Here is a 27,027-nt window from a genome sequence, read left to right as displayed (position 1 = left end):
TGTTTTTACTTTAGCTCTTCCCTGAACATTGGGCAGCCTTCCAAAGAGGAAGTCAGTGCTCTTCTATATTTTAGGGATCACTAAATAAAAGCAAGAAAGGGAAAAAAATAGCTGTGAAATGTGGAAGAACATCTTAAAAAAACCCTAATCACATTTAAACAAATCATCAAATTTTCATTCATAGCGTTGGTATTCTGGAAAGAGGTGAGGGCTACATGTTGGCTTTTACTACTTTGGAACAGGATACCCAAAGCACAAGCAAAATTAATGCAAAATATGCAGAAAAGGACCTGCAAATAATTTGGGGGTCTTATCCTGCATATTCTAAAATATGTGAGAAATCAGTCTGCCACTACAGACACTAGAGTGAAATCCTTCTGGATTTGAAGTTCCAGGCCTAAATAGAAAATATGTAATTTTAGGAAATACCAAATGGAAAACCTGTAAGGAAGAGATTTGGCTTGGTACTGAGCTGTGTGATTTCAAAACATTGCTATCATAATAGGGATCATCATGAACTAAAGGTCAGCGTCTCTGCAGGGACAAAAAATAACCCAAAAAGTCCGCCACAACAATGTTCAGTTTTCAGAGAGGAAGCTACACACAAATGAGGAAGCCTGCTGAAAAGGAACCAAAGGGGCAAAATGTGTGAAGACAGCATGGAGACACTACAATGGAAGCTGAGAACTAATCCGTAACATCAAAACGGGCTGTTATAAGACCTAGAAAGTTGGGGTGGCTGAAGAAAAGAATAGAGAGAGCTATTTGAAGCAAAAATACATAGAACAAATTGTCATGGTTGAGATCACCAAATCACCAGAACCAGATGGCTATTTGGTCAAGTGTTCTAACGGGAGTATAAAACAGCTGTAACTATTAGCAATATTTTCTTGTGTAAAATTAGTTGTTTATGAGGAATGGAAGGACAAAAAAGTGGTGCATCTAGTCAGGCCTATGGACCTACAGACTAGGAAATCTGGGGAAGCCTATACTGTAGAAGAGACAACATAACTTTTGTGCAAGCAGGCATGCCTTACATCTCATTGAAGGAAACATGAGCATATTAATGAGGGAGTACAGACTATTTGGCGCTCCAAAAGGACTTTAAGAAGGTCTTTCAGCAAAGAAACTATGTTCCAATGGGATAGCAGATAAGGTCTTCATGTGGATAAATAACCATTTATCTGGTTATTTCCTGAAAAAAATGGAAAACAAAAGGCAGAGGTCAGTGTTCCCAAAGAGGGAGATGATTGTGCTCCAGAAATTCTACTCTGTCCAGCATGTACATAAATGATCTGGAAAGGAAAATTAATAATGCAGTGGCACATTTTGATGATGACACAAACCTATTCAAAGTACTTAAAATGCAGACAGATAGCAAACAGCTATAGAAAAACCTTACAGTACTGACTGGCAGCAAGGTGATGGCGGGTGAAATAAAGTGCTAATAAATCTCAAGCAAAGCATGTGGAAAAAGCTATCCCAACTTTATGTGCACAGTAATGAGCTCTCCTTTAGCCCTTTTAAACACTCCTTTAGCACTCATGAAAGAGATCTTTGAATCATAACAGACAGTCCTCTGAAAATACCACATCAACACTCAGGACTGTTCAGAAAGCCAAATGAAATGCTAGGAATAACTGAAAAAGCAGAAAATATCATGATGCCATGGTGTAAGTCCCTGGTCTACCCATATCATGTATATTGTAGGCAATGTTTTGGATCCTAAATCTAAAAAAACATTATAGCAGATTAGGTAAAAGGTATGGAAAGCCCCTAAACAAGGGCAGAATAAATGGAGTAGGAGTGGGGTTTGTCTTCTGTAATTTCACAACTGCCAGCTAGCTGTCTGCATGTGAGCTAGCTGCCTAGGCTCCCAGTATAGCCAATGAAAATCTGCTCAGTTCAGTTGTTATGAATAGGCTGGATATAAGGAAGAAATTCTTTACAATGAGAGTGGTGAATCGCTGGAACGGGTTGCCCAGAGAGGTAGTGGAGGCCCCATCCCTGGAAACATTCAAGACCAGGTTGGACAGGGCTCTGAGCAACCTGATCTGGTTAGCGGTGTCCCTGCTCACTGCAGGGGGGTTGGACTAGATGACCTCTAGGGGTCCCTTCCGATCCAAAACTTTCTATGATTCTATGATTCTATTTTATGAATCTGAATGATTCATGCCATCCTGTGGTAAAACCTCACATTATGTTCAACTCCTGGTTTTGATTAGCTATTGAATATAAAGGACCATGTGGTACACTTGCTCAGGTCTAAATACCTTATAGATATCCTCATTTAATCAAATATATCTCAGTGTTTTTATCTTAAACATGGAAGAAGGAGAAGATATGATGGAGGGTTTGTAAAATCTGCAACAGCACAAAGAAAGTCCATTAGCAGTGGTTGATCACCGCCTCTCACGAGCTAAGAGTTAGGGACAGCCTCAAATGGGTCTCAAGTGACAGCTTTAAAAAAAGCAAAAAACAGATGGTTCTTCAACCTAAATACTGAGTTTACCATAGAATATTTTGGATGGTAAAAGCCTATGTTAGTTCAAAAATGAAGTAGATTTTTTCATGGAAGGTGAATCCGTCAAGATCTGATTGACATAGAAATACAACTTCTGGCTCCAGAATCTCTGAGACTCGAATTGCTGAGCTGAAAGAGTACAGCCAGGAGCAGGGAAGCTGATGCTTTCCCTCACCTTCTTCCCTAAGCATTTGTGTCAACTACTATCAGACAAGGGACTGGGTGAGGCGAGCTTTTCATCTGACTGATTATGGCCACTGTGTGTTCTAGACTTTCAGTATTTGGCTGGTTAGCGTGTCTGTGGTATGTGTCTTCTAGAGTTCTTGCTAATTTTCCAAGGAATTTTGAAATATTTTCTAGCAGGACTGTACGGAGCATTTAAAATCCAATCTACCACCTACAGTATCACATATCATTGAAATTCTTTCCTCTGTAAGGACAGTTATAATGAAGACAATTTGGGGCTGTTTCTCCTATTGTTGTTCACACCGAGAAGACATTTACATCCTGACCAATTTAATTGGTTCAGATAGGTCTCCTTGTGGTAGTGGCACACTATTCACCATGTATATTTGTTTTTAAATTAGTATCAATATAGTTCTCTAACTTTTTCTGATATAAACCTGTGATATTATAGTATTTTTATGCAGAAAAAAATCCAATAGAAAAATGAATCAGTCTTATACTATGGTAAACTGATTATTGAAAGTATAAATATTTCTTTAAAACACTTCAATCATACTGATGAAAATCACAATCCAGTAGAAATTCTAAATTTCTGCTTCTACAGATGAGTACTGTAGAAGATATAAAAATTATTACTATTAATTAAGCTTGTTTGAACACTTATTGAAAAAAAGAAGGACTTGCATTGAATTTCACCTACTCTAAAACAAAAACCTAGCCCTAGACTCAGGTATATTGGCTGGTGGACTGGTTGTCTCTGATAAACTGTTGCTTAGCACAGCCTTATCATCGTTGAACCTTTTTACAGTGTCGTATGTCAAATCTTCCTATGGGTAATTTTTTCTTTTCTGTCTACAGTTTTTAATTGTAAGCTTACTGGCATTAATTAAATAGCTGTCTATTGACTATCATTCTTTTTTTGTTGTTTCTGTTTCTTATGTTTTGATTTGTCTAACTAATAAAAATGCTAGTAAGAATTCAGGCTTAGTAATAATAGAATACAGAATATCAAATTTAAAGATGGTGAAAAAACTGTTGTATATTGTACATCAGAAAATTAGCATAATTCTGCAAAAATCAGTATTCTTGCAGCAGAAAAAGCAATAAAGACATCAGTTGAAGGGGGGACAGAAGATAAGGGTTTTTTTTTTACTTCCATATGTATTTCTGCAACTTGATTTCTTTTCTTGTGACTTGCTTCTGTGTACTAGCCTTTCTGCTGTGAAAAATAACTTACAGTCAAAAAACATGTTGACGAATTGTGAAGGATCTTTTATTTCACCTTAATTAATGTATAATGATTGTATGTCAGTCTTCAAGCAGACCAGTATTTTGAAGTTAACATTGCAGATGCAAATAATTGATCTGAAATCAACCACATACTTAAGTATATGTTTAAAAACAAGTTGTTTATAAGCTTAGGCCTGTGTGCTTTGCCTAAGCAATGACATTTTCAATCAAAACCTGATCCCATTGCCATACAAATTAATAGAAGATTAACTTGTTTTAATACAGGAACTGCATTAAAGTGCACTATAGTGTGGGAACTGATCTTTGCATCCGTTGATCTGCATTTATTCTATCAGTGGTTTTTAATGTTTTATAGATATTATATATAATTTTAAATTTTGTTATATATTATATTTATTTTATATTATATAAATACACACATGTATATTTATATTTATATACAACCTGGGCATTGGTAACACTAGCTGAGAGGTGTTCTCTCATCTTGGAAACCAAGCAACACTGCAGGAACCGAGTTGACTATCCCAAGTATAAGCTACAGAGTCATGGCTGAGGACCTTGGGCCACTGAACTAACAGATCATAGAAAAAAAGCAGTAAAATAATTATTTGCCAGTGAAGTGTTCTCACAACAGTATATATATTTCTTCTACCTTTGAGGCCTTTACCTTACAAGAACAGATGTCTATTTTTAAACATTGTTTGTTCTCTAAACTCGATTGCTAACTAAAATGATCAGGTTAAGCACATGTATAGCTCCACAGGATAAAACCAACCCTGCAAGCTCTTTTCCTTTTCTTTGTATCACAGACCTTGCTCTGCACTGCACTGTAAATCAGTATTCTCTCCAGTAAAATCAGTTGTGTTCCAGTGTCACAAAACTGGTGAAATGGAGAAGTCAGCTGTTACGTCATGAACTTGATGTATGCCTCTTCTCTCACATCATGACACTTGCATTGTTCTCTGTGCTTTCCTTTAGAAAATGCACATCGCTTCTGATTGTGTATTTTACAGATTTATCGTTAAGAGTCATTCACGATACACAAATGCCACTTTAGTCAGTCTAACACCTTATGTTGTAGGGTAATTTAACATTATTAATGGAAATCAAGTCTGGTTTTGAAAGACATTTGAGGAAGAATTTCTCAATGATGTTTACCTTTAGTGCAGTTCGTGGCATTCTAATGTCTATGAATATCTTCATACTATTTACTCTTAAGGTTCACTGAGGTACTGAATGGGCTTTTTTTGACCTTTGTTGCATCACATGTTGATGAAATGATTACTAGGCAATAATTCCACGTTATTTGATGGTCTAAAATGAGATGCAGACCACATGTGGTCTGTATTAAAAATACTTAAAGAAAGGAGCTAGAAAGCAAGGCTAATATAGCAAGTAAATTATTTTGCCTTTGTGTGCAGATATTATATGGCAATCAAAAGTGCTCCTGAAAATTACAGAGCTTGTCCCTTAGAAATGGCTTGTTGTTACATTTTGACATATTTTATCATGTTAAAGATTCATAAATGCCTCCTTAGAAAAGATAGATATGGAACAGTGGAAGATCTGCATGGAGATTCCTCTCTTTGACAGAGTCATGTTGCCCCGAGTTTCTTTGAATTTACTCATATGTATCATGGAAGCATTATCATCAGGTTATTGTTTCTTAAATCAAGAAACTTGTAACTAGCAGCTTTTGGTTTTCACATACCTTACTGAAATGATTAGCTAGACTGCCCTTCTGCACCATTTTAAAGGTTATGTTACAAGATACATTATGATATGATTTCTGAAATATGAGTCATGAAGGCCAGTTTGAGATTCATAGCAAAAAGGTTTTTTGGTTGGGTTTTTTTTTGGACTTCCCATTCCTAACCTTTTCTTTGCAATACACAGGATACCGAGGGTAAGATCATGGCCTTAGTGTAATATTTTTGGCCTCTGTAACAGTTTTATCGTTGCTTCTCTTTTTTCGTTCATTGTATTTGAGAACAGCAGTCTTCCTCTGTTTCCATGCGTTAAACAGCACTTGCCATTCCTGTCCACCCCGCGGAACATGTGCTACCCACACGTAAAGGATGAGGTGGCAGAGAAGCGTGCTCTGCTGTGCACATTCCAGTGGGTGTGCTGGTTAGAGATTTTGCTTAACTGGCCAAAAATTATTATGAAGGCTCTAACTTTATATCACCTTCTGAAATACTAGGCCTTGTCCTTGAGACCTAAAGTCCATATGAAGTTACGTAAAAAGACTGTTACCTGTATCATGACTTGTACACTCCTTCCTTTCAGCTTAACGTCGAATACCTTTACGTTGCTGATCAGCTGGTAGCAGAGCCAATAGTTTTTGAAGTTAGTGCTTATCTTTATTTATGTTCTTGATTTATGTTTAATTCACACAGGTTTATCGAGCAGAAATTGTACCCCTTAAAGAAAAGGTGCATCAAGTCAATGAGCTCGCTCACCGGTTCACTCCCTCTGATATTCAACTCTCCCAGTACAATCTCAGCTGTGTGGAAGACCTGAACACAAGGTGGAAGGTGCTACAGGTACATTTCCTATCATTTTTCTTTATGCTGCATTTAAGTAAATATCTTTCATTTCTGTGTGCTTGTTTATTCCCTGTGGAATAAGTCCAAAGGGTATTAAGCGATGGAAGAGGAAGAAGGCTTTTGGTAATGGTGTCTTTATGAGAAAATGGGAGTTAAAGCTGAGGCTGTATTTTCATATACTTCCGAATACCTTATCAAGTAGAAATCAGGTAACCAAATTTTTCACAAGATTAAAGTTCTTATATGGTTAAAACACGTAATAGTTTATTTACCTTTTAATATTAGTATTCAGCAATTCTTGCTGACAAATACATCATGTGATCATGTCTTTTAACTGGCTTATCCATGTTTTACAGATATTTTTCTAGTGTATATGGAAGATTCACACAAGACAGTTTACTTCTGCTGCTTCATTCCTTTTCCTATTTTTAAATAATTGTCAGGAGCAGCAGTTTAAACAAATTTCTCGTAGGCAGATTAATAACTCTGTGCAGTGGAACCTTTAAAGTCACACCTGTAGAAGCAATTATAAAATTACAGGGCATTACATGCATTCAGGTACTTAGCAGGACTCGATAGTGCAAGTAAAGCTGTTCAGAAAGGGATTTATATAAAATGATCTCTAATGCAGGAAAAATATGAAGATATATTATGAAATTAAGGTGAACATCAACTATAAGTTATAAATACTGAAAAATATACAAATTCTTTGGGGTTTTTTGTTTACATATATATCACTTAAATTTCAGATTATTTTGTAGTATCTTGTGGTAAAGACTTGAAATATGTATACTTTTTCCAAAATGCACTGTATCTTAGCTTCGAATTTTAGGAACAGTATGCAGGAGAGAGCATATGTAAGCATGCGTGCAATGGTATATGGCGATGTAGGTCTCACAGCAGGAGAGTAATGTTGTGATTAAATGAAGGTAAATGCAATTAAATGAACTTCAATAAATGCTGGATTTTACTCACTATTTTATTTTTTCCTACATCACAGTTTCACATTTTGAAATTGTGTCATCCATATATTGCAAAAATGTAGAAGTATGGAGGTTAATAAAGAGTTTTGCCTTCATTGTGAAAACATGAGCAATGGAGAATAATGAACCAATTCCCTCTTGTCCTACGTACAGATAAAAGATCACAGTGCTGTCAACTCTAATAGTCAGTAAGAGGTTATTGCTTCTCCAAAAGAAATCTCACAGCTCTGTGACATCTTCAGTTTATCAGCAGTTCATGCAACTTTTAACAGGATTTTTTTTTCCCATTTGCCTAAATCAACAGTTTGCAGTGAGAGTGCTAGTTTAAGTAAAAGATCATTAGTCCAAGATCTTTAGTCATTAGTATCCACTTTTTCCCAGATCCTCAGGATAGAGTTCAGGTTAATATTATTAAAGCAGATCAACAGAAATCTGGAAAACAAGATGAGTGTTCCCAAAATGTTTATCCCATGTATGAGAAAAATCACATCTGTTTCATTTTCTTAAAAACAATGACTGATTGAGTTAACAAATTTTCTATGATTCACTGAAAAATACCTTATTTCACTAATAAAATAGTTAACTAAGTTCCAGTGGTTTACTGAAATATATTTCATTACTTCAGCAGGAAACATGGGCAAGCAGGAAGATTTTTCAGAGTGAATGCATCTAGGATATAAAAAAATCAAACACATCTGAGAGAAAGCCAGAGATAAAAGTTTTGTTGTTATCATTCAAGAAAGCACTAGACAGAGGGCCAACTTGACATTGTAGACCATTTAAAAATGCATAGAGCAAATCACCTGTTTACACACATTTCAAAGATAATATGATTTTTTCCCACAGAGTGCAGAAGTGTTGTGAGCAATTCACTTTTCACTGTAAATTATTGTCTCGATGTATCAAATCCAGAGTACTTGGAAAACAAAGCGTTTCATCTTCTATGAAGATAGATACTTGACAACAGTATGTCAGAGTGAGATGTTAGAGCTGATAGAACAGATAGTTAATTAGGATATTATGGTTTACTGTCTTTTTTCATATTTACCTAAATGTCATCTGGAAGATCTGGAGAGCAAGGTGAAAACACTCCAGTAGATTTTTAAACGCATCCTGGGGGGAAAAGACGTAAGTTACTAGGAAGGATTATCATGTACAAAAGGCCAAGATGTGACCCCTTGGAAGAAGAAAAGCACGTCCTCTAATTTAATTTTTCTAGTTAAAAGGGAGCAGAGTTTGAGACATATTGGGAGGCAGAGCTCATTTTTGTTAGCATAGAATGGAATAGCATAGCGTAGAGTAATTCAGTTGGAAGGGGCCTACCACGGTCATCTAGTCCAACTGTCCTACATATGAATTCTTCTGGACATTGACACTCACACCCAAGTGGCTCATTTTAAAGTATTACACATTGTTCCGTGTTAGGGTTAGACTTGCTTTTGTATGACCAGCACTCCAGTTAGGTGTGCTACTACATATAGAGAACGGACAATTTGGCCATGCAATAGGAAAAGCAACAATAAGAATAATTTTTGTTTCATGCAAAACCATTCTACTTCCAACATAGGTTCCTACTGTTGGCTTCTGGTTTTCCTTTTGACTGCTAGGATTTTTTTCATTCTTCTTGTTGTTTTTTTTTTAACTAAATGCCTTTCTTGTACTAATGTCACATGAAATACCTCCTTAATACTTTAGTCTTCTCATCATTTTTCCTATCAATTTCAGCCTTCTATGTATTTTCATGTGTCTTTCTTTAATACTACCCATATTTTCTCTTTGCATTCTATTAATTCTTTTTTCTTTCTGTGTTCCTACTCTTCTCTGCCTTTCCCCATCTTACGTCTCTTTTTTCTATGATTTTTTTTGTTGTTTCCCTTTTTCCCAGCTACAATGCTCCTTAGTTTACTTGCCATTTTTCTCCTGTCAAAATTTGTATCTCTCTCTCTCTCCTTGCCATATTCCTAATGGGGAAAATACTTCTTACCCATGTATCCCATTTCCTAGAAAATATCTCTGCAGGAAAACCATAAAACAGAGGCTTCTGTGCTATTGCTTGCCAGAAACATACCCATTCTTGTTGAAGTGTGGGAAAAGTACATCAGGACATAAGGTTTATCAGATCTGAAATAATAGTGAATTCTAGTGTTATGAGAAAGTTGCAGAGCGTTGTGTAGAGGATGAAATGATGTCGTGTTTGTTGCTTTATTGACACTGGAACTTTCATAAGATCAGAGGAGGAAATGTATCATTTTAAGCCAAATCTTACACAGATTTAACATTATATTCATTTTACTAACACAAGAATAAGGCCAACCGCATTCAGTTATTTGCAGTATCGCACAATGCTTGAACAGTGAGATTAGTACTATTAGTGAATAGTATCAAATTTTGCTGCAGAATCTTTCCAGAACTTTATTTATATTTTTGCAATAATGCATGTTTGCTATTAATTTACCTTTTTTGTGTTCAATTTTGGTCAATATACACTAGAATATTACTGGAAGAAAAATGTATGGAAAGGACTCAACCAGTTACAGACTTAACCAATCCCGGTTTTGAAGTGTTGTGTGAAGATGTATCTCATTAATTAAAGCTAATGCACTCAGCTCAGTCACTGAAAACTATATCATCATTTGTGGATTTTAAGCAACATGAAAATAATTAGCTTCATGCCTTTAGAGAGTAGTTTTGAGGAATATGTGCTGTTTATTTTTCTATTTTTCTTAAACATGAAAGGAGATGAAATCTCTCCAGGGAGCTATTTGTTATGAATTTCACAAGGAGCTCTCATGTTCAGATACTGCGTGCTTCAAACAGTACGTGTGAGGAGATCACCCTGCAGGAAAATACGTCTTGCAAACTCTTGCTTACTTCCAGTTGACATTTGAGGAGCCAGGGGGACCAGATTGACGGGAGTCATATCCACTTCACCTTGGTCAGAGATCCTCTCGGTGCAATGCTGGTCGAAAGGCAAAGCCTCTGACATGTAAAAGAATTTCCAAGTATCCCATGGGGAACATAGCCTTCAGTTATGAAGAAAGATTGTATTTGGTTTAAATCAAATTGTATCTGCTCTTATTTAGAGCAGTACCTCTAATAAGCTGAAAAATGTAAGAAGAACTGTCTTTCATCTGAAAAATGTGTCTTATTTTAAGAGATTTCGTCATGGTATTTATTTTTCAGTGTTTTTAGTTTAGCAAGTTGTCATGAACTGCTGTCATTTATGGGTGTGTGTCTCTGTCCCTAACAGTCTGTAAAACTAAGCAAGCTGGAGGAAGCACATAAAACAGCTAGAGCTAAACCAGGCCATATCTTGCATATATATTTATATATATATATGTATGTATGTATGTATACATATATATATTTCTATATATGAAGTGTGACTGTAAAGAAGCATTAGCCGTAATTTCAGTGTCATTCCTCACTGCTCAGCTCATCTTGCACCAGTAGCAATGATTCTCCAGCACATGGGGATCTGAAGATTAATGTGGCGCAAAAATATGCTGCCTCTTGTTAAAGGGTCCAGCCACAACTGTTACTCTGTTCCCTCAGACAGCACTCGCTGCTTACAGGAGCTGCTGAAGAAACAGCAGGCTTTTTATACCACTGCAGGCAGTTATCTAAAGTTCTATCATAGTTTTATTTGTATTCTGCTGAGGACAGGATTTTTACTGAGCTGTGCAATGCACACTATTGTAATAAGTATCACTGCAATGAATTATTTCAAAACCCGGCATCTTCTGGGTGCTACACAAATATTAGCTGATTCTTTCAATCCGTGGTGAGAAATATGAATGAATCTTGCCATTTATATTTGCAGCAGAATGAACATCAAGAACATAAAAGCCAAAAGGGAAATCCCTTCTTTCCTGAAATCAATGTGGAATTGTGACTACACATCAGAGTCTTGCTGGCCTCCATATGTAAATGTCCCACCAAATATTAATGATAGGCATTTTCAAATATTTGTCCAGATCCAGTGAATCTCTCAAAAGCTGAGTCACAGGGATTCTTGGAAGCAGTTCCTCAGGTCAAACCTCACTTTTTATAGGGGATTGACACCAGGGCAAATAAGTTGCATCAAAATGCAAGTGGAAATCAGCACTGAGCTATTATAGTAGCTTTTACATTTGGGATTTTTTTTTCTATTTTACTTCACCTTCTCTCCTCCATGCTTTTTCCAAGACAAAAATCCTCAGAAAAGCAGCAAAATAGCCACAAAAATAAACATGTAAAAGAAATGTTTTTTTCAGATCTCTCACAGTCGAATGGAAACAAGTTTACCAGATTCTCAGGTCCTTTTTTGTTTTCACATGCATAGCATGGTAATGGTTTCAGGAAGTATACTTTAGGTCTAAACCATACAATTAAGGTTTGAGTGTGATTAAGGATATTCTCTTATATCATTTTTCCTAAAGAAAAAGAAAATCCTCTTCTAGTTCTTTACAGTTCAGTTGTCCAATTGTTACTGCATAGGAATCTCATACAGGAAAGCTCTAGTCGTATAATTAAATAGAAAATCTGCTTTAACTTCTTTTTATATCTTAGAAGAAAAATTACTTATTCCAAACTAAACAATGAGTGAAACTGTGGGTATGTTTAAAGCGGATAAATTGGCAGATGATGCAACAGTAGCAAGAAAGATGTTTCTTCTGCTGCAGGAGACAAAGAATGTCATGTATATAAGAATGTGCCATATAAAAGGCAGCTAGATTTTTATATTTGAGAATTATTACCTTTCTATTACCTTAGCAGTCTCTCTTTCCATTGTGTCATTTCATTAATTTTAATAATTAATTTGGTTTGATTTGTTTGCTTTTCCTCTTTTTTAAACTATATTTTGACTTGTGTCATCTGTAAGTAGCTGACAAAAACAGGAGATAACTCTTCTAAATATATGGAGCCAAAATTCTACCTAATATATAATTACACTAATTAAAGCATTACTAAAATCATAGTTGTTTTCAACCATGAGGTTGGAAACTACCTTAGTAGTTGCAGATTTCGTCTTCCCAGTAGAGGGAGATTTTGATCCTTTTTGAAGGTTGAGTTTTCCCATCAGACTCTTCAGTTAAGAAGTTGTTTTGTATATTCCATGAGAACTGGATCTTCTGCCAAAACCACAGTTGTCATGGCTCTTTAATGGTCTCTTATTTATTTAATTGGCTATGCCAGTTGGCTTCAGAAGTCATAAATTCATGTATTTTTCTTCATTTCTGTTAGATTGAGTCTCGGTTTTACTCAATGTTTGTCTGCAAAAATATGCATATAGATTCATTTTACAGTAATTCATTCTTCAGAGATTCTATTTACTTATTTCTGTAAGCTAGTGGAGGAAGGCCAGCTATCTGGATTGGAATTCAATTCTTCTAATGAAGTGTGTGTCAAAAATTGAAGATTCCTTCCTAAATTAGGAGGACATCTTCATTGTCCTTTGTGGCATGTTTAGGGCAGTCAGTGAAAGAAAGAGTGTATGCAAGTATAAACAGGCATGGTTATCATCGACAGTCATGCCAGCAGGAAAACTAATAAAACCACGTTAAAGTTGTGATGTTCTATGTGATGAATTTCAGTTTGTTGAAACTGTAAATGCTTTAGAAAATTTTGCTATAAAAGATACATTCATTTTAGAGTTTTGTTGTCCTTTTGACTTCCTTTACATTGGAATTTTTTCCTCTGTGAAGAATTGTTTTGAAGAACCATGCAGAAGAACAACAATTTACCCTACTTTATATTCACATTTCAATACTTAAAGATTTCTTTTGATGTATTTTTTTGTTTCTCATATAGGTGTACGGGTCTATGGGATTATTAAAAAAAAAAGAATGATATTGTTTACAAGTACAAAGAAAAGTACTTAAACGTTATCAAATGCAAGAAAATATGTGGCACATGCAACTTGAATTTAGCACTCTGTTGTACAATCTTTGCATATAGAATATATTCCTTAAGACCACCGATTTATCTGGTAGATGGATAAATGATAGGAAGAGAATGGCCACATTAGTTGATATATGTTACTCTTGTTTCCTTACAAAATAAGGCTTGCACAATTTACTTCCAACTGTCAACAGTTATAGATGATGTTTGGCAGTGCATATCTATATGAGTCACACCAGACTATATTTAGGGTACTGAGTAAAACTGAGGTTACGATACTGTTGAAAATGTATTCACAGGAAAGCAACATCCCCTAGTTCTGTTGCTTTTTAATCAAGCAGTTTTAGCTAAGTCATTCAGATTATAGCTCTTCAACTTATTTACTCCTCAGCATTGAAACTACACTGAAGACAGAATTATTCATGTTCTTTAATGTTCATAATCCGTAACACCTGAGCATCTTAAAAACATTGATAGAAATTATTTCTGTGAAAGTCCCTTTGACAAGGAAAGTGGAAGTTACATATGGAGAATTAAAGCTCTGACTTTCAGTCCTACAAAGGTGTATAGACTGTGGGAGTAGGGAGTTTTTACCTTGGATGCTAAAATTGGCCAGACTATAGCTTCGGGTTTTTTTCTTGTCCAAACTGAGAGAATATGGCCTGATTTTTTTCAACACCTTTTTAGGTGTGTGACCTGATTCCAGTCAGCTATGTTTTGGCAAAGTTGGCAAAAAGTTGGCAGCAGTCAGAATAATGAAAGCAAACAGGGACAAAGCAAAAATGAACCTTGCAATTGTAAGTCATTCTCCAATCCTGACTTCCACATCACAGATCCCTTTCCTTGCCAATATGTTATCAACTGTCAGAGCTCATAATTCATGGGTTAGATTTTAAAAGGCAATAGAACAGGACAGGATTGTGTAGGGTTGCGTAGGGTTGGATACGTTGTCAGCTATCTGCTGACACCAGAAGGATGATGAGTCTTAGCAGTTTCTGGTTCTGCTCTATACCCTGGAGGGGATATACTCTGCTGACACAGATCATCTGTCCATTCATCTCTGCTCGGTTTGAAACGAGGTTAAAGCAGATGTACAAAGTTTGCTTTGAATGTGGAACACATTTGCTGCAGACAGAGCATTCACAGAATTTAAGAGCTGTCCTGTAAAGGCTCTGTCTAATGTGGTTTTCAGAGGCTTGTGACTCAATGGAACCTTAATGAATATCCTTGGAAGCAGTATAAAAGCACTTAGATGCCATGTCCTGGTGCCAAAGTATTGTTAAAGGTTTTTAGAGGGAGAGAATGTAAAACTGGTAAAAAATATTCCTCTTTCTCCCCATTTTCGCTAATCTCTTTTTCTGAAATGCTGTGATTTCTTTAGAAGAAACTTCATTTGAAGCGATAAAAAGCCTAAGGTAAAGAAATAATATGCAAATTTCCAGTGCAAAAGGTTTATGTTAGCCAATTTTTTTTCTTTGTTGAGTCATTTTGTGTCTTTCTGACATATGAATTACATATTATATCAGAGCTGATATTTTTATCTCAGGCTGTCTACTTTCAGGTTACAGAAAGCTTTTACAGTCTTTAGGCTATGCAGTATGTGTACTATATTTTCTAAATCTTTTTGCTTCAGTAAAACTGTAAGCTAAGTAAGACATTTTTGTCATTTTAGAAAGTACTGTTAACAATAGTGTTTAAATACTAAATATATCAATAGCATTAAGTTGTGACACAGTTTTAAAATCAGCCTCTGTAGATGAGTATGCTTGTCATTTTCATAATATTTTCACAAAGTGTTCTAAAAAATTGCCATAGTAGTTTTCATCACACCTTGAGCAAAGCTGAATGTTGTGCCCTTCTATAGAAAATTCTGGGCAGTCTGCAAGTCACGTAATGGTACATTAACTGTGTAGGAGGGCACTTTAAAATTAAAATGGCTCAGCTCCTGGTATGTGTTGTAGGTGCAAATGTTTTTTATAAAATGCTTCCCAGTTTGGATCCACCTGGGACAACACAGGCAAAAGAGTTATTTCAAGATGCTCATTGCTTTTTGTGGCTCATCTAAGCCATTCAACCCTTGTGCTTGCTTTTACTTTAAAACACTGATACTGCAATAACCTTTAGAAACACACCCCTTATTTGCAGAACAAACATAGTATAAATTATTGTTCTTGGCCCAGAGCTTACAGTTTCAGTTTTTCTTCATATTAATTTGTCATTTCTTTTGTACCTGGAGAATCATAACAACATCCAAATCTATGTTAAGGAAATGAATTCTTTAGGGTATGCCATTTGGTTTCAGAAGCCTCAAGTATGTAGGTTGAAGATTCAATTGGTCTTTCTATTTTCTTAGGCGTTCAAAGCTGGTTCTCTGCCATAGCTTAGTTTGTTTTAAAACAAAATTAATGGCATGACTAATCAGCATTAATCAATCTAGAAAAATAAGACTAAGTCTACTTTTGTAGATAGTATATCCATTGTGTTGGATGTTTTCACTCTCATTCCTCTGATTTCTTGTATTGATCTCAAGTGGTTTGTGTCCTTTTCCCCCAATACCCTAATTTATAACTTTTTCATCTATAAAAATAGGAGTTCTATCCTACTTATCTGACAAATAGCTGATAATACAGCACTGTTCCAGCAGTGCAGTGATTTTTTGGGTGTTCAGAAGAAACAGAAGAATGTGTCTTCCATAAAATAGCTTTGTGTTTCTTGTATATCCCAGCATTCCAATTCCTTATCTCAAAACATCACATTTCAAATCCTGAATTGACTTCGTCTGTACTTTTGCCAGCCAAAGCGCTAAGATAACTGAATTTGGTTTGCACATCAGTTGTCGTAGCTGGCTGCAATAAATATCCCTGAATCTGGCTAGGTTTACCTTTAAAGAGAAAGGGTTTACATTTTCCTCGTAAAGCCTTCATAACTTTATTCAGCTGTGAATGACACATGAATTACTGTCAGACCAGTATGGCCTGTTGTGGAAATCATGCAGGCTCCCTCTTAAAAAGTCCAAATCTAATCCTTTTTCTTCCCCAGTGAATATGAGGTCAACTTGCAGCAAATAAAGTTTCTGAAAGACAGAGACAAATCCACTTTTATGATCACCACTTTTCTCTCTCAACACTGTACCCCCACATCGTTAGACTGTGCTCAGTAATTCCCACAGCTGATGGGATAAGCCTGTGATGTTTAATGGTGCCAGGTCATGCTGATTATTTTAGCTTTGCCAATGACACTCTACATAGTTTCTATAATTATTTTAACCACCTTGTCCATGAATTCACATGGTTTTGTGTAAGTATCCATTTATGGATCAGAAAGGGACGTTACAAAACTTAGTTAAATTAGAATAAAATTGGGTTGATTTGGCATAAGTCATAGTAGCCTTTTAATTTTACTGTAGTTATGATAGCTTGCATAGTCTAGAGGCCTGCCCCATTCCCTAGAAAAGGAGGCCAGAAAAACAATTTCTATTTCATATGAATTTGTGTTTATAAGTATTTCTTGTTATGCAGGCCGAGGTCCCTGAATCACAACTAATGTTTGTGATGTGAGCCACACTACAGTCTATGGAAAGGGCTTTGGACACAAACTACAATCGTATATTATTCAGTACGTTTACTGAAAGCATGGCTGTATTTAAAAAAGCATGGGTGTTGTAAAATCTACTTCTGTTAGTCTGTGAACCTATTCCAGAAAACAAATCACAGACTCTTTAACATAGTATTTGCATGCTATAATATGGTATTCAGTGGTAACACTGCTCTGTAAAATAAGAGGTATGAGGCAGACTTTAGATTGGTATGTTAGAACTTAAGCCATCATGGGCCATTGGCTTTGTCTGCTCTGCGATCCCTCACAACTGTGCCGTTATCCCTGTTGAGCTTGCATAGCTCAGATATCCTTGCATGACCCAAGAGCAACATTTGTGCCTTTTTGTGCCAGAAGGAAAACCCTTTATTGTACGATTTGTCAAAGAACATCCCAGGAAACACGTAAATGCTGAAAGAATAAAAAGCCTGATTTGCTGTTTTTAGAAAGCTAATCAATTCTTAAACCTTTAGATAGGAAATATCATTTGTTCCTGATCCTTCTAGCTCTTTGGATGAGTAGTCCAGAGAAGAAGTATTCACAGTTGTGCACAAAGTAGATTTCATGAGCTCCCGGGCTAAATTATTTACATGATCAGTATATTCACACAGCAGTGTTACTGCTTAGAGATACTGTGTTTCACTGTCTTTCTCATATTCAGACAGGCTCTGGCTTGCCAGACTTCTTTTTTTTTCCCCTGAATGAGCGTATAACTAACAGATGTTCGGTTTTGGCTGCACGTCTACATTCTTTGAAAGCTGGAGAATTAAATTGCTGACATTCAGACAACACTAATTCACGTATCCAGGGAGCCTAATTTGCCATCCCCGAGATCCTGATTCCTGGTGTTCATGGGTTTAAAAACCATTTCAGTGACACAATATAAGAATAAGCTGGGGAGTTTCAATAGTATGCTCCTGCTCAACATAATCACATTTTATGAACATCTGCGTCATTACTGGTGTGATTCATCTCTAAGCTGTATACAGCTGTGTTTCCAGTTTCAATTAACAGTCCCTTAATTGCATATCCATCTCACGTTACTAATTTAGTTAATTTATTCATAATTAAGAGTATTCTATTCTCTACGAAGGTTTCTAGAGCTTAGTACATCATAAAAAATAAAAAAACCTAAGGCTGAGGGATTTTGGTTCTTACAATAGTCACATCTGAACAAAAATGTCATTCACACACCTAGAGAGAAAGGCAAGATACAAGGGATGTTTTGTCTTTTCTCACTGTGGAATGAGAAACCTTTGGGAGGGTTTTGCTTTGTGTTTGAAAGCAAATGACAGTATCAATGTGCTCTTTTCTCCTCATTTTTGCCATTCTTCCTCTTGCTCAAAATCTAATGTAATTCTGTAGTTCGGACTGATGCAACAGGTTTTAATGTGTAAGAAGAAATGATAATACTATAAAGGATGTTACAAGAACAGAGGTATGTAGGAGACATGAATCATCCTGCCTCACGCATTGTTGTTCTGTAACATTTATATTTTAGAGTACAATGTATTTAAAAGGACCTGTGTGATTGGGAATTGTGACATAACTTAAAAATTAAGGCTGAGACACACTCAGGTGGAAGATAAGGACTGACTTAGTAATATTAACAAAAGAAGTGTTTGTTTTTTAGAAAATATCTTTAGTATATCAGTGCAAGAATATTCTGTGCAAAATGGTTTAGAAATCCTAGATAAAACACCTTCTTGCAGTTGTCCACAATCTACTGATGTTCTTCACTTACCATTTTAGCAGGACTGTTTACAACTCTCCAGTAATTTGTAAATACACAGATGCTGTCTTCTCCGTTATCTTTACAAGCCCTACTGTGATATTCATTCTGAGAAATATCTACAGTATTAAGGCATTATATGCATAATGATCCTCTAAAAAGAAAAAAGAAAAAAAACCCAGCTTTTTCTGATTTACTTTAACATGAAAAATATGTTGATACTTCTATGTTACCGGTGAGCAGGTGAGCAGAACATTGAAAGTTCAGCATCCCTTTCTGGAATAGAAAACAGGGAGAAATACAGGACAGTCTTCCCTTTTTAAAAACAAAAATATATTTTTTTAGTGGTTTGAAACAAATATTGTTTCCTGCATAGACTATCACGTTGCTATAATTTGAAGTAAACATAGGGTTCTGTGAGTTGTATGGACAACATTGAAATAGTCTGATCAATATGTCTCAAGCAGAGCTGCAGGTTTTTAATGGCAGCTGCTGAATCCCTTCTAGCTGAAAATCACAGTTGTCTGCTGCTTTTACCTTTAGTCTTCCCCTTCCTCCAATCTCCTTGATGCTCTTTTTAGTTTCTCTCATTGCTCTTTTTCTCCTTGAAGCTTCCATTCTTCCTCTTCATATAAGCTCCTCTTTGTCTGTCATACCATCTACAATCGTACTGCTATTTTTTAAAAAAAAGTCTAGGAAGAAAATAATTAAACAAACAAATAGAAAAGACAACCAGAAAATTTGTAATCTAACATGAGAAGAAAAGAGTGAGATGGAAAGAAGAAAAGTGGAATATAAGGTTCAAGTGAGGTAGGCTTTTAGTCATGACAGTTTTATGAATCACAACTTTTTATTTTCTGAAGGAATCTCTTATGATCAGAGTTAGTGAAAGATACAGTCATGCTTTAAGCAGACTTCTAAAGCTCTTCAAAGCAGACAGTCTCATAATTTTCTTTTCTTTTACTTATCAAATATTAATGCTGGAATGTAATCTTGTGAAGATAATAAAAGTTTGAACCATTTCAACCTTTTAGCTGCATACTCTGTGTATTTAGCAAATAGAATGACAGTTGCAGTGCTAACCTTGCTGTATGAATTCCAGGCTGCCCCACCTTTTTTGATTAAAATGGTGATTAGGGTTAAAGGAGATTATAGCAATTTGCCAGGGTCCTGTTTCGCTGCTAGCTCAAGGTAAGAGAGGGTGATTCAAGTGCCTGCAGAAAAATAGATTATCACAGGTTGATCAATCTTCAAGCTTCTATGGATTTTTACTGCCTTTGTTATTTACGTACATTCTCCAGATTTTACTATACAAGAAGGAAAATGGATTCATTCTCCGCACACAAAAAAAAGTTAATAATTTTCTCTCTCCAGAGATATATGGGTCTTCAAAAGGCAATGCACAGGACTTTTAAATTTTATCATATTATTATCATACTCTGGAGGTTTGTTGTTTTCCCTTTTCCTTGTTCTTACTCTATGTAAAAGGATAAGGCAATTGTACCTTGTACTTCAGACGGTAGGTTTAAACCCTGTAGAAGTCTATATGCATGTAAACCTATGTGAATTTGTATTTCAAAGAGAATTGTATAAGATTTGCTTATTTTTCTAGAGACACGCCTGAGCCACAAGTTGGAAATAAGCATGATATGCAGATCTTGACTCATCTTCCTGTTTAAATTAAGCTTTTCAGCCTCAGGTTTTGGGTTCAGATCATTAGGAAGATCAGGTTTCAGTTCTGAACCCTCAACATTAAATAAGGGACTCTCATCCATGCTTTTGCCAGAAAAGGATTTTGTGCATGCAGTATTAGGAAAAATTCAGTTGCATTCTATCTTCTGCATGCTTTACTGACAGAGAAGAAAATAAATACCTGTCATAAAAATATTGGTACATTTTCGTGTGTTTCAGTTTTGTGTCTTTATCTGGAGAGGACAATTTTACTTTTAGCATACTCTCAGAACTCCTGAGGGACCTGGAACAGAAGGATATGCCCATGTAGTAGTAATCTCAGTGGCATATGAGTACAGTATTGCTGTGCTCGTGGTTGCTGCCACTTATCCACTAAGCCTTTGAAGTGCCCAGCTCCAAATTTCAGTTCTGAATGCCCCATTGGTTTAGTTGTCATTTGTTCTACTACAGCGTATCTATAATAGAGAAATTAGTGTCTTTTGCAATAAATATTAGTCTTAACCATACTTCAGTTAGTTACTTGCCCTCTGCCTCTCCCCCCCCCAAAGTAATTCTCCAAAGACAGCTCTCTGATCCTAAGTGATGCAATAACAGACCTTCCAGCTATCTGCACGTCTTTCTCTAGATGAGCCAGTACTTAAAATGTTTATGCTAAAATGTTCACTTGTTATGTAAAACAAGTGTTGTGATTTTGAGTCACTCCCAGGTGGGAAATAGATCTGTATTTAACTGACCACTAAAACAGCCCAGTTTGGGCCTGACCAAGAAAGAAATCAGTCAGTAGAATATCAAGAAAGGGAGAGGGATCGTCTAGGCCACCAGAAGATCAGAGGTATTCCAGTTATGAAAAAGCAATTTGCCCCTCTCATAGCATGCCCACATCTGCTCCGGAATATAAGTGCGAGTGCTGCGTGCCTTACCTGTGCTGGTCCTGTTAACTTCAATGGAAGGCACCTACAAAGATAGCAGGAATTGTCTCCCTGTTTCCTGGACGTTTCAATCCCTTATCCTTCCCTTGTGGAAAATCTTCAAAGGTTCTTGGCCTGTTATACTGAATGAATAAGTCTGTGCAGATTTGAAAACCTAGATTTGTTTCTTAAGTTTTTGTGTGTGCTGTCCTCCCACTTCGAGGACTGTATAAATCCCATTAAAGCAGCAGCCTCTCAAATTACTTCAGCAGGTTTTGGTTTTCGTTGTGGGGGCAGGGGGTGTCCCAATATTTGGATGCATAGGTGAACTTCTGGAATTTTAATTATGTCTGTATCAGATGAGCTGCAGAAGTGTAAAAGGGTTTTGGGTGAGATCTAATTTTAGATAGCAGATTAATTAACTGCATTTGTAAAAAACTAGAGGAACTTTAATTAAATGTTTCTACATTAATTTAGTTATTTAATTGAAAAATTATTAGGATAGTCCTTACAGTTTATAACTCTTCCTATTTGAGGATCATAAATAACAGATCACAATAATAACTAAAAAAACCCCACCCTGTCTTTAAGCTTTGGCTAGATTTCTACCAGCTTTTTTTCAAATAGCAGAAAGGGTTTTTTTCTCCTGAATGCTTATTCTGGTTTATGGATTTTGTAACAGGACTGGAGATCTGAAAACTCAACGTATAAATGATGACTGAAGAAGTATTTTTCTTTTCTCGTATGTGTTGGGGTTAGTTTGTTTTTATCCCACGTCATTTTTGTCCTTTTCTCAATGTCATATTGACGCTGACTTGTATTACTACCAAACTACCCCTCGCAAGACTTTCCAGGGCACAGGTGCGTTGGTGTTCGTTGTGGTGCACCGACAAAGCTGCTTGAGTAACTGGGTCTGGATTCTGTGCTGTCAGAGGTACAAGAAGTAGGGGAGCAGGTCCCGTAGGGAGAGCATGGGCCTGGGACACTTTAATCCTTTTGCAGCCTTTCGTGGGACCCCGCGCATTTCCAGCCAGCACGTAGCTTCTCTCCGGTGCCCGCTCTGCTCTGAGAGATGCGGGGAGACTAAGAGAGGCCAGAGCACTATGTATGCATCATTAGAGCAGGGTGGGCAGCTACTTAAAAGAAACCCTGTTATTGTGTGTCCACCTTCTCTCATGACCCGACAACAGGAGAAGAGGATAATTGTTTCTCTTCACAGTTAGGCTGCATCTACCTGAAGCAGAAATATATAATGTGTATGGTATACTAAACATTATATGTAAATTACAGTTCATTCCAACTTACCTTCCATTTCTGAACATGTACCAGTGATCACAATCTTCCAGTGAGAGCACTCAGAATTTCCAGTAGTACATGCTTCCTCCTAATTGAAATTATTTCCACTACCCTACATTTCCCTTACAATTGAAAAGTGAATTCCGTTGATACTTTGCCAAAGAGACTGTTCGTAATAATTTTCCTTCCCAACACCTATTGCGTGCATCAGTTGCATAAATGGTAAATTGAAGCTTTTTTAGCACAGCTGGATATTTTCATTGATTCTTTTCGTCTGAGCATCATTCATTAGAGTTCCTTCATCTTTTTGTCTGCAGTGCGCTTTATCTACAGAACGCTGGGATCTGTACAACAAAATAGCACAAAATGTACAAGGACTTCAAGTCCTTCCAGTGTCATATCTGTCAGGTTATAAATCTGAGACAGAGAAAAAAACCCATTTGCTTGCCTTCCTTGAGGTACCTATTTATCTTAATTAATTCCCTGCTGACAAGGAAAGTAAGAGTAGTTGCACTTGATTGTTCCAACCCTCCTTCTTGTGGTTTGCATTACTACTACCATTCCCAATGTTCTTTAAAGTACTTACTTACATAAATATAGGCTGGCGTTTAGAAAGGCTCAGGTGTGTTTTTCAGTACACACATGAATATGATGGTTTCTGCCCCCAGCTTCATGCTTTCCATCAGGATAACTACTTGTATATATAGTACTTTTACTTCTCTCTGTGCCTTGTTTTCGGAAAATCAATTTTGCCATCACTACCAATACTACTTTTTCAAGAATTTTGTAATCAAATGTTTTGTAAAAACTGAAAGTGTTATTGGAAGATAACAACTAAGCCTTTTTTATTATTATTATTATAAATTTTAAAGTGTAAAGACTTTTGAAATTACCCAAGTGAAACTACGAACAACTTTTTTAAAATAATGTTGCTTTCTGTTTCATTTTTTACCCAATATTTTAATTTTATGTCCCAGGAAATGTAACCACATTTTCTGCTTAGCTTTGCCACTACAAATAGAAAAGTGGTGTGTGAGTGGTTAACATGCATAATATAAATAGTCGACAATGTCAAGGAAAATAATATACATGAAATGAAGTACTCACTATTTAGGTGAGTTTAAAAAAATGAGCTTTCTTGGAAGTGTTGGTGTGAAATGTAACTATTAGTCAAACTTTCAATTATGTCTTCTTTTCCAAACAGCAAAAGACTAATGGAGCAGACTTCACCATGAATACTTACTTCTAAGACAGTCAGCATCTCAGATCTACTTGTTATTTGGGGAGCTTATTTCCTTCACTTAATTAACTGATGGGAGTTCTTAACTAAATGGTGGATTTGGGGTAAATAGTGGATAGTCTTTCTGTACTTTTGTATTTGCTGTCATTCAAATGCTTTATTTGTGGTACAGCAGGTTGTTTGAAGTGAAGTTTGATTCCTATGTATTCTTAAAATTGTTCAGTGAAATAAACAGTAAGAGAGTAATATTCATGAAGGTCTAGTGTAATATGCAAAACAGAAAGTTGGGTAGGACATTAGGTTTATGAACTCATGAGCCATTTTTCTCAATGGTAGCAAGTGCTTTTAGACGAACCAAAATAACTTGTTCAAAAGAAAGTCTGAAGTATCGAACAACATCATTATGATCTCAGCCTCCTCGGTCAACTTACAAGACGGGTGGTGTTGCTGGTAGGGTGGCTGCTGTAGTTTCGGTGTCTCTGATAGTGGATGTAGTGTCTGCAGACTGTTAGAGCTATCAAATTACAAACCCAGAAACTGATGTTGATTGTGCTCCTTCTTAAAATAGCATGCACTTATTTTAAAGGCTGTTTGCTCTAACAAAGAGTTCACATTCAAATATTTTGTATCACCTGATTGGTATAGAACATGTCTATAGATAGTAGATAGTAATAATAATAGTGTCTTCTACAGTAATATTCCAAGGGACTACGTTTCTTCTATACCATCATATCAAGAACATTTATCCTAAGTCATTTCGTAGTCACTCATTGTTAATTATTTTAACAAAGTCTGTCTCTTTTGGAAGTGTTTTCCTTAATGGCCTCCACGTCTAGGTACATCTCAGCCATACCACCTGTTCATGAGCGCAAAGGGAAATTCCCAGGCCTGAACGTTTGTTAAGCTTCAATATTAACATACTGTCAACCTTCAGAAAGGTCAGGATTCAAAAGAGACATCAAATCTACCGCTTATTCTATAGCTTGGAGGTACTGCTGAAGTCAAAGAACTTTACGTTTCTACCAAGTATGAAGCAGGTGTTCAGTTACAATTAATTGTTACGTGTATTTTGATTTGCCTTTAAAATAATAAATAATATTCAAGTCTGATTGCTCAGTAATGTGCCTTGGGTTTACAAAATTATACAGTCTCGTTCTGATTTACAAAAGGCAGTCTGATCAACAAGATTTTCTTGTCTTTTTGCTTACTGCAATCTTTTTAATTCTCACTGTTTAATAGTAAACATTTTACTGAATGTTTATTCCCTCATTCTTTACTTCTAGGATCATAGTCTGGCCAACAGGCCGACCTAATAAGATCTTATGATGAGAAGTGTCTTGATATCCTAAGAATAAGTTCATAGTGTATGAAATACTGATTTTAGAACCTGACTTCCACTGTTCCTAACATTTTCTAGTTAATACAGCCTGGTTACACAGACAATCTGTAAACGGATTTTTCAGTCTGCATTTATAGATGCAAAATGTAGAATTCATAAAGATTAAGGCCAGAAAATTTTGAATATAGATACTATAGCTAATATGAATCTGTTAACTGCCAGTATAGCAGTTGGTGAATGGTTTCCCAATTCATAAGAAAATCCCACTTCTGTTGTTAAACAATTTCAAGTACTCATAACATTGACAGAAAATTGGCAGGCAAAATGGTTTTGCTAATATAGGAGTCAAGATTAGTAATGCATTTTCTCAAGGGAACAATGTTTGAACAAGTCCAAGGTTTCATTTTAAAACTTTTAAAACTAGAAAAAAAGGGCTAAACTAAAGTTACATCTTTTGACAGCCTAACTTAACTTTGAAGACACTCCTCACATTTCCAGTGTTACTAATTCTGTCTTGAACCATAATGCAGACACAAATGACTGATTATAACTCTCTGGATATACCTCACCTCTGTAGCTTTAGAGGATGTACTCATGACTATGTACTGTAAAAGTGTATAGTCAATGATGATGAACATGTACTGCATCAAAGATAGGGGAAAATGTTGGTCCTGGGGTGAATTAGTTCTCTGAAAGTGAATTTGCTTGTGCCTCCTTAACTCTGCATATTAAACCTTGTGCAGCTGGATGTAAAAAACACAAACCTACCCAGACTGTTTTAAAAATGTGATATTTCATTCCTTATTTTCCAGAAGGCCTTCAGACATCTTCAGGCAGCTCACTCTTCTGTTAGAAAATGGCTTCACGAGAATGATTTGGAGTTTCTGGTAGTCTTGTGAAAGCAAATACTGTTAAAGTTTAATTTTTGTCTTGCTCATCAATGTTCTATACTTCTTAGATATTATTCTGTACTTAAGCAGACCAGCTTTTTTAGAAAGTTTTCTAACCACAAACAGAATAATTTAAGTTCTGGGATGATTTTGCAAGGAAAGTTGTTGTATACATACACTCCTACGCATATGTTTATTGCATACATATCAAAACAGATTTTCTGACAACAAGGGAAACCGAAATATGTTTGAGAGCTAACAAGCAAGTATATAATTTATTCTTGCAGTACTAGGCTATCACAACAGACACACAGATGGATAGCTGGGAAAAAAACCTTTCAAATTATTTTAAATCCAACAAGTCCCTCTGTGTAGACTTTGAAGGTTTTACCTGTTTCAGTGGAAAGTATTTCAGATAGCCACAAGAAAAATCACAAGTTGCCATGATTTTTATTTCTAAGCAGCACAGAAACCAGGCCAATTGTTCTGTAGTATAAGTTTGGCTGGTAGATACTTGAAGTCAAAATATTGAGTCATGTGCACTTCGCAAAACAGAAACAAGAGATGTCCTTGTTGTTGAGCCACAACTGGAATTCTCATATTTGGACTTGTGAGAAATTAAACATACAAAAAAGAAATGAAGTGGAGCAGGCAGAAAAGTAAATTTTTTTAAGAAGCCTAAACTGTAAGTTGTTGTCATAACAGGGATTCTAGTAAATTTTTTCAGTTTTACTTTTGGCCACACTTTCAAGAATATAAGGGACGAGTTGGCTTGCCATGAGGCAGTGGAGGCAGTGCCTTTTTGAAACCTGGAGGTTACAGGGATGACTGCTAGGGAAGAGGGAAAACACAGAAGGCAGGACAAGAAAGAAGAACACTTAAGCTCTGAAGAATAACTTAAAACAGGCAGAATGTGATAGTATGAAGCCCAAGCAGAACCTAATAGGAAGTTGCTGGTGG

At 36.1% G+C, this 27,027-nt stretch overlaps 1 protein-coding gene across 18 annotated transcripts in view; it reads left to right on the top strand.

Annotated features, from left to right (window-relative positions):
• DMD (dystrophin) overlaps nucleotides 1–27,027 on the top strand; it is a 1,341,705-nt gene that overhangs the window by 1,167,399 nt on the left and 147,279 nt on the right. For all 18 annotated transcript variants that reach the window (XM_075430270.1, XM_075430262.1, XM_075430225.1 and 15 more), the window contains one exon: nucleotides 6,361–6,507. In XM_075430270.1, the coding sequence (XP_075286385.1) occupies nucleotides 6,361–6,507 (147 nt within the window). The remainder of the gene's footprint in view (nucleotides 1–6,360; nucleotides 6,508–27,027) is intronic.

The sequence above is a fragment of the Opisthocomus hoazin genome, chromosome 1 (genome assembly GCF_030867145.1).
Source record: "Opisthocomus hoazin isolate bOpiHoa1 chromosome 1, bOpiHoa1.hap1, whole genome shotgun sequence".
Classification (NCBI taxonomy): Eukaryota; Metazoa; Chordata; class Aves; order Opisthocomiformes; family Opisthocomidae; genus Opisthocomus; species Opisthocomus hoazin.
The sequence above is the reverse complement of the archived record's forward strand: the minus strand, read 5'-3'. Positions and strand labels throughout refer to the sequence as shown.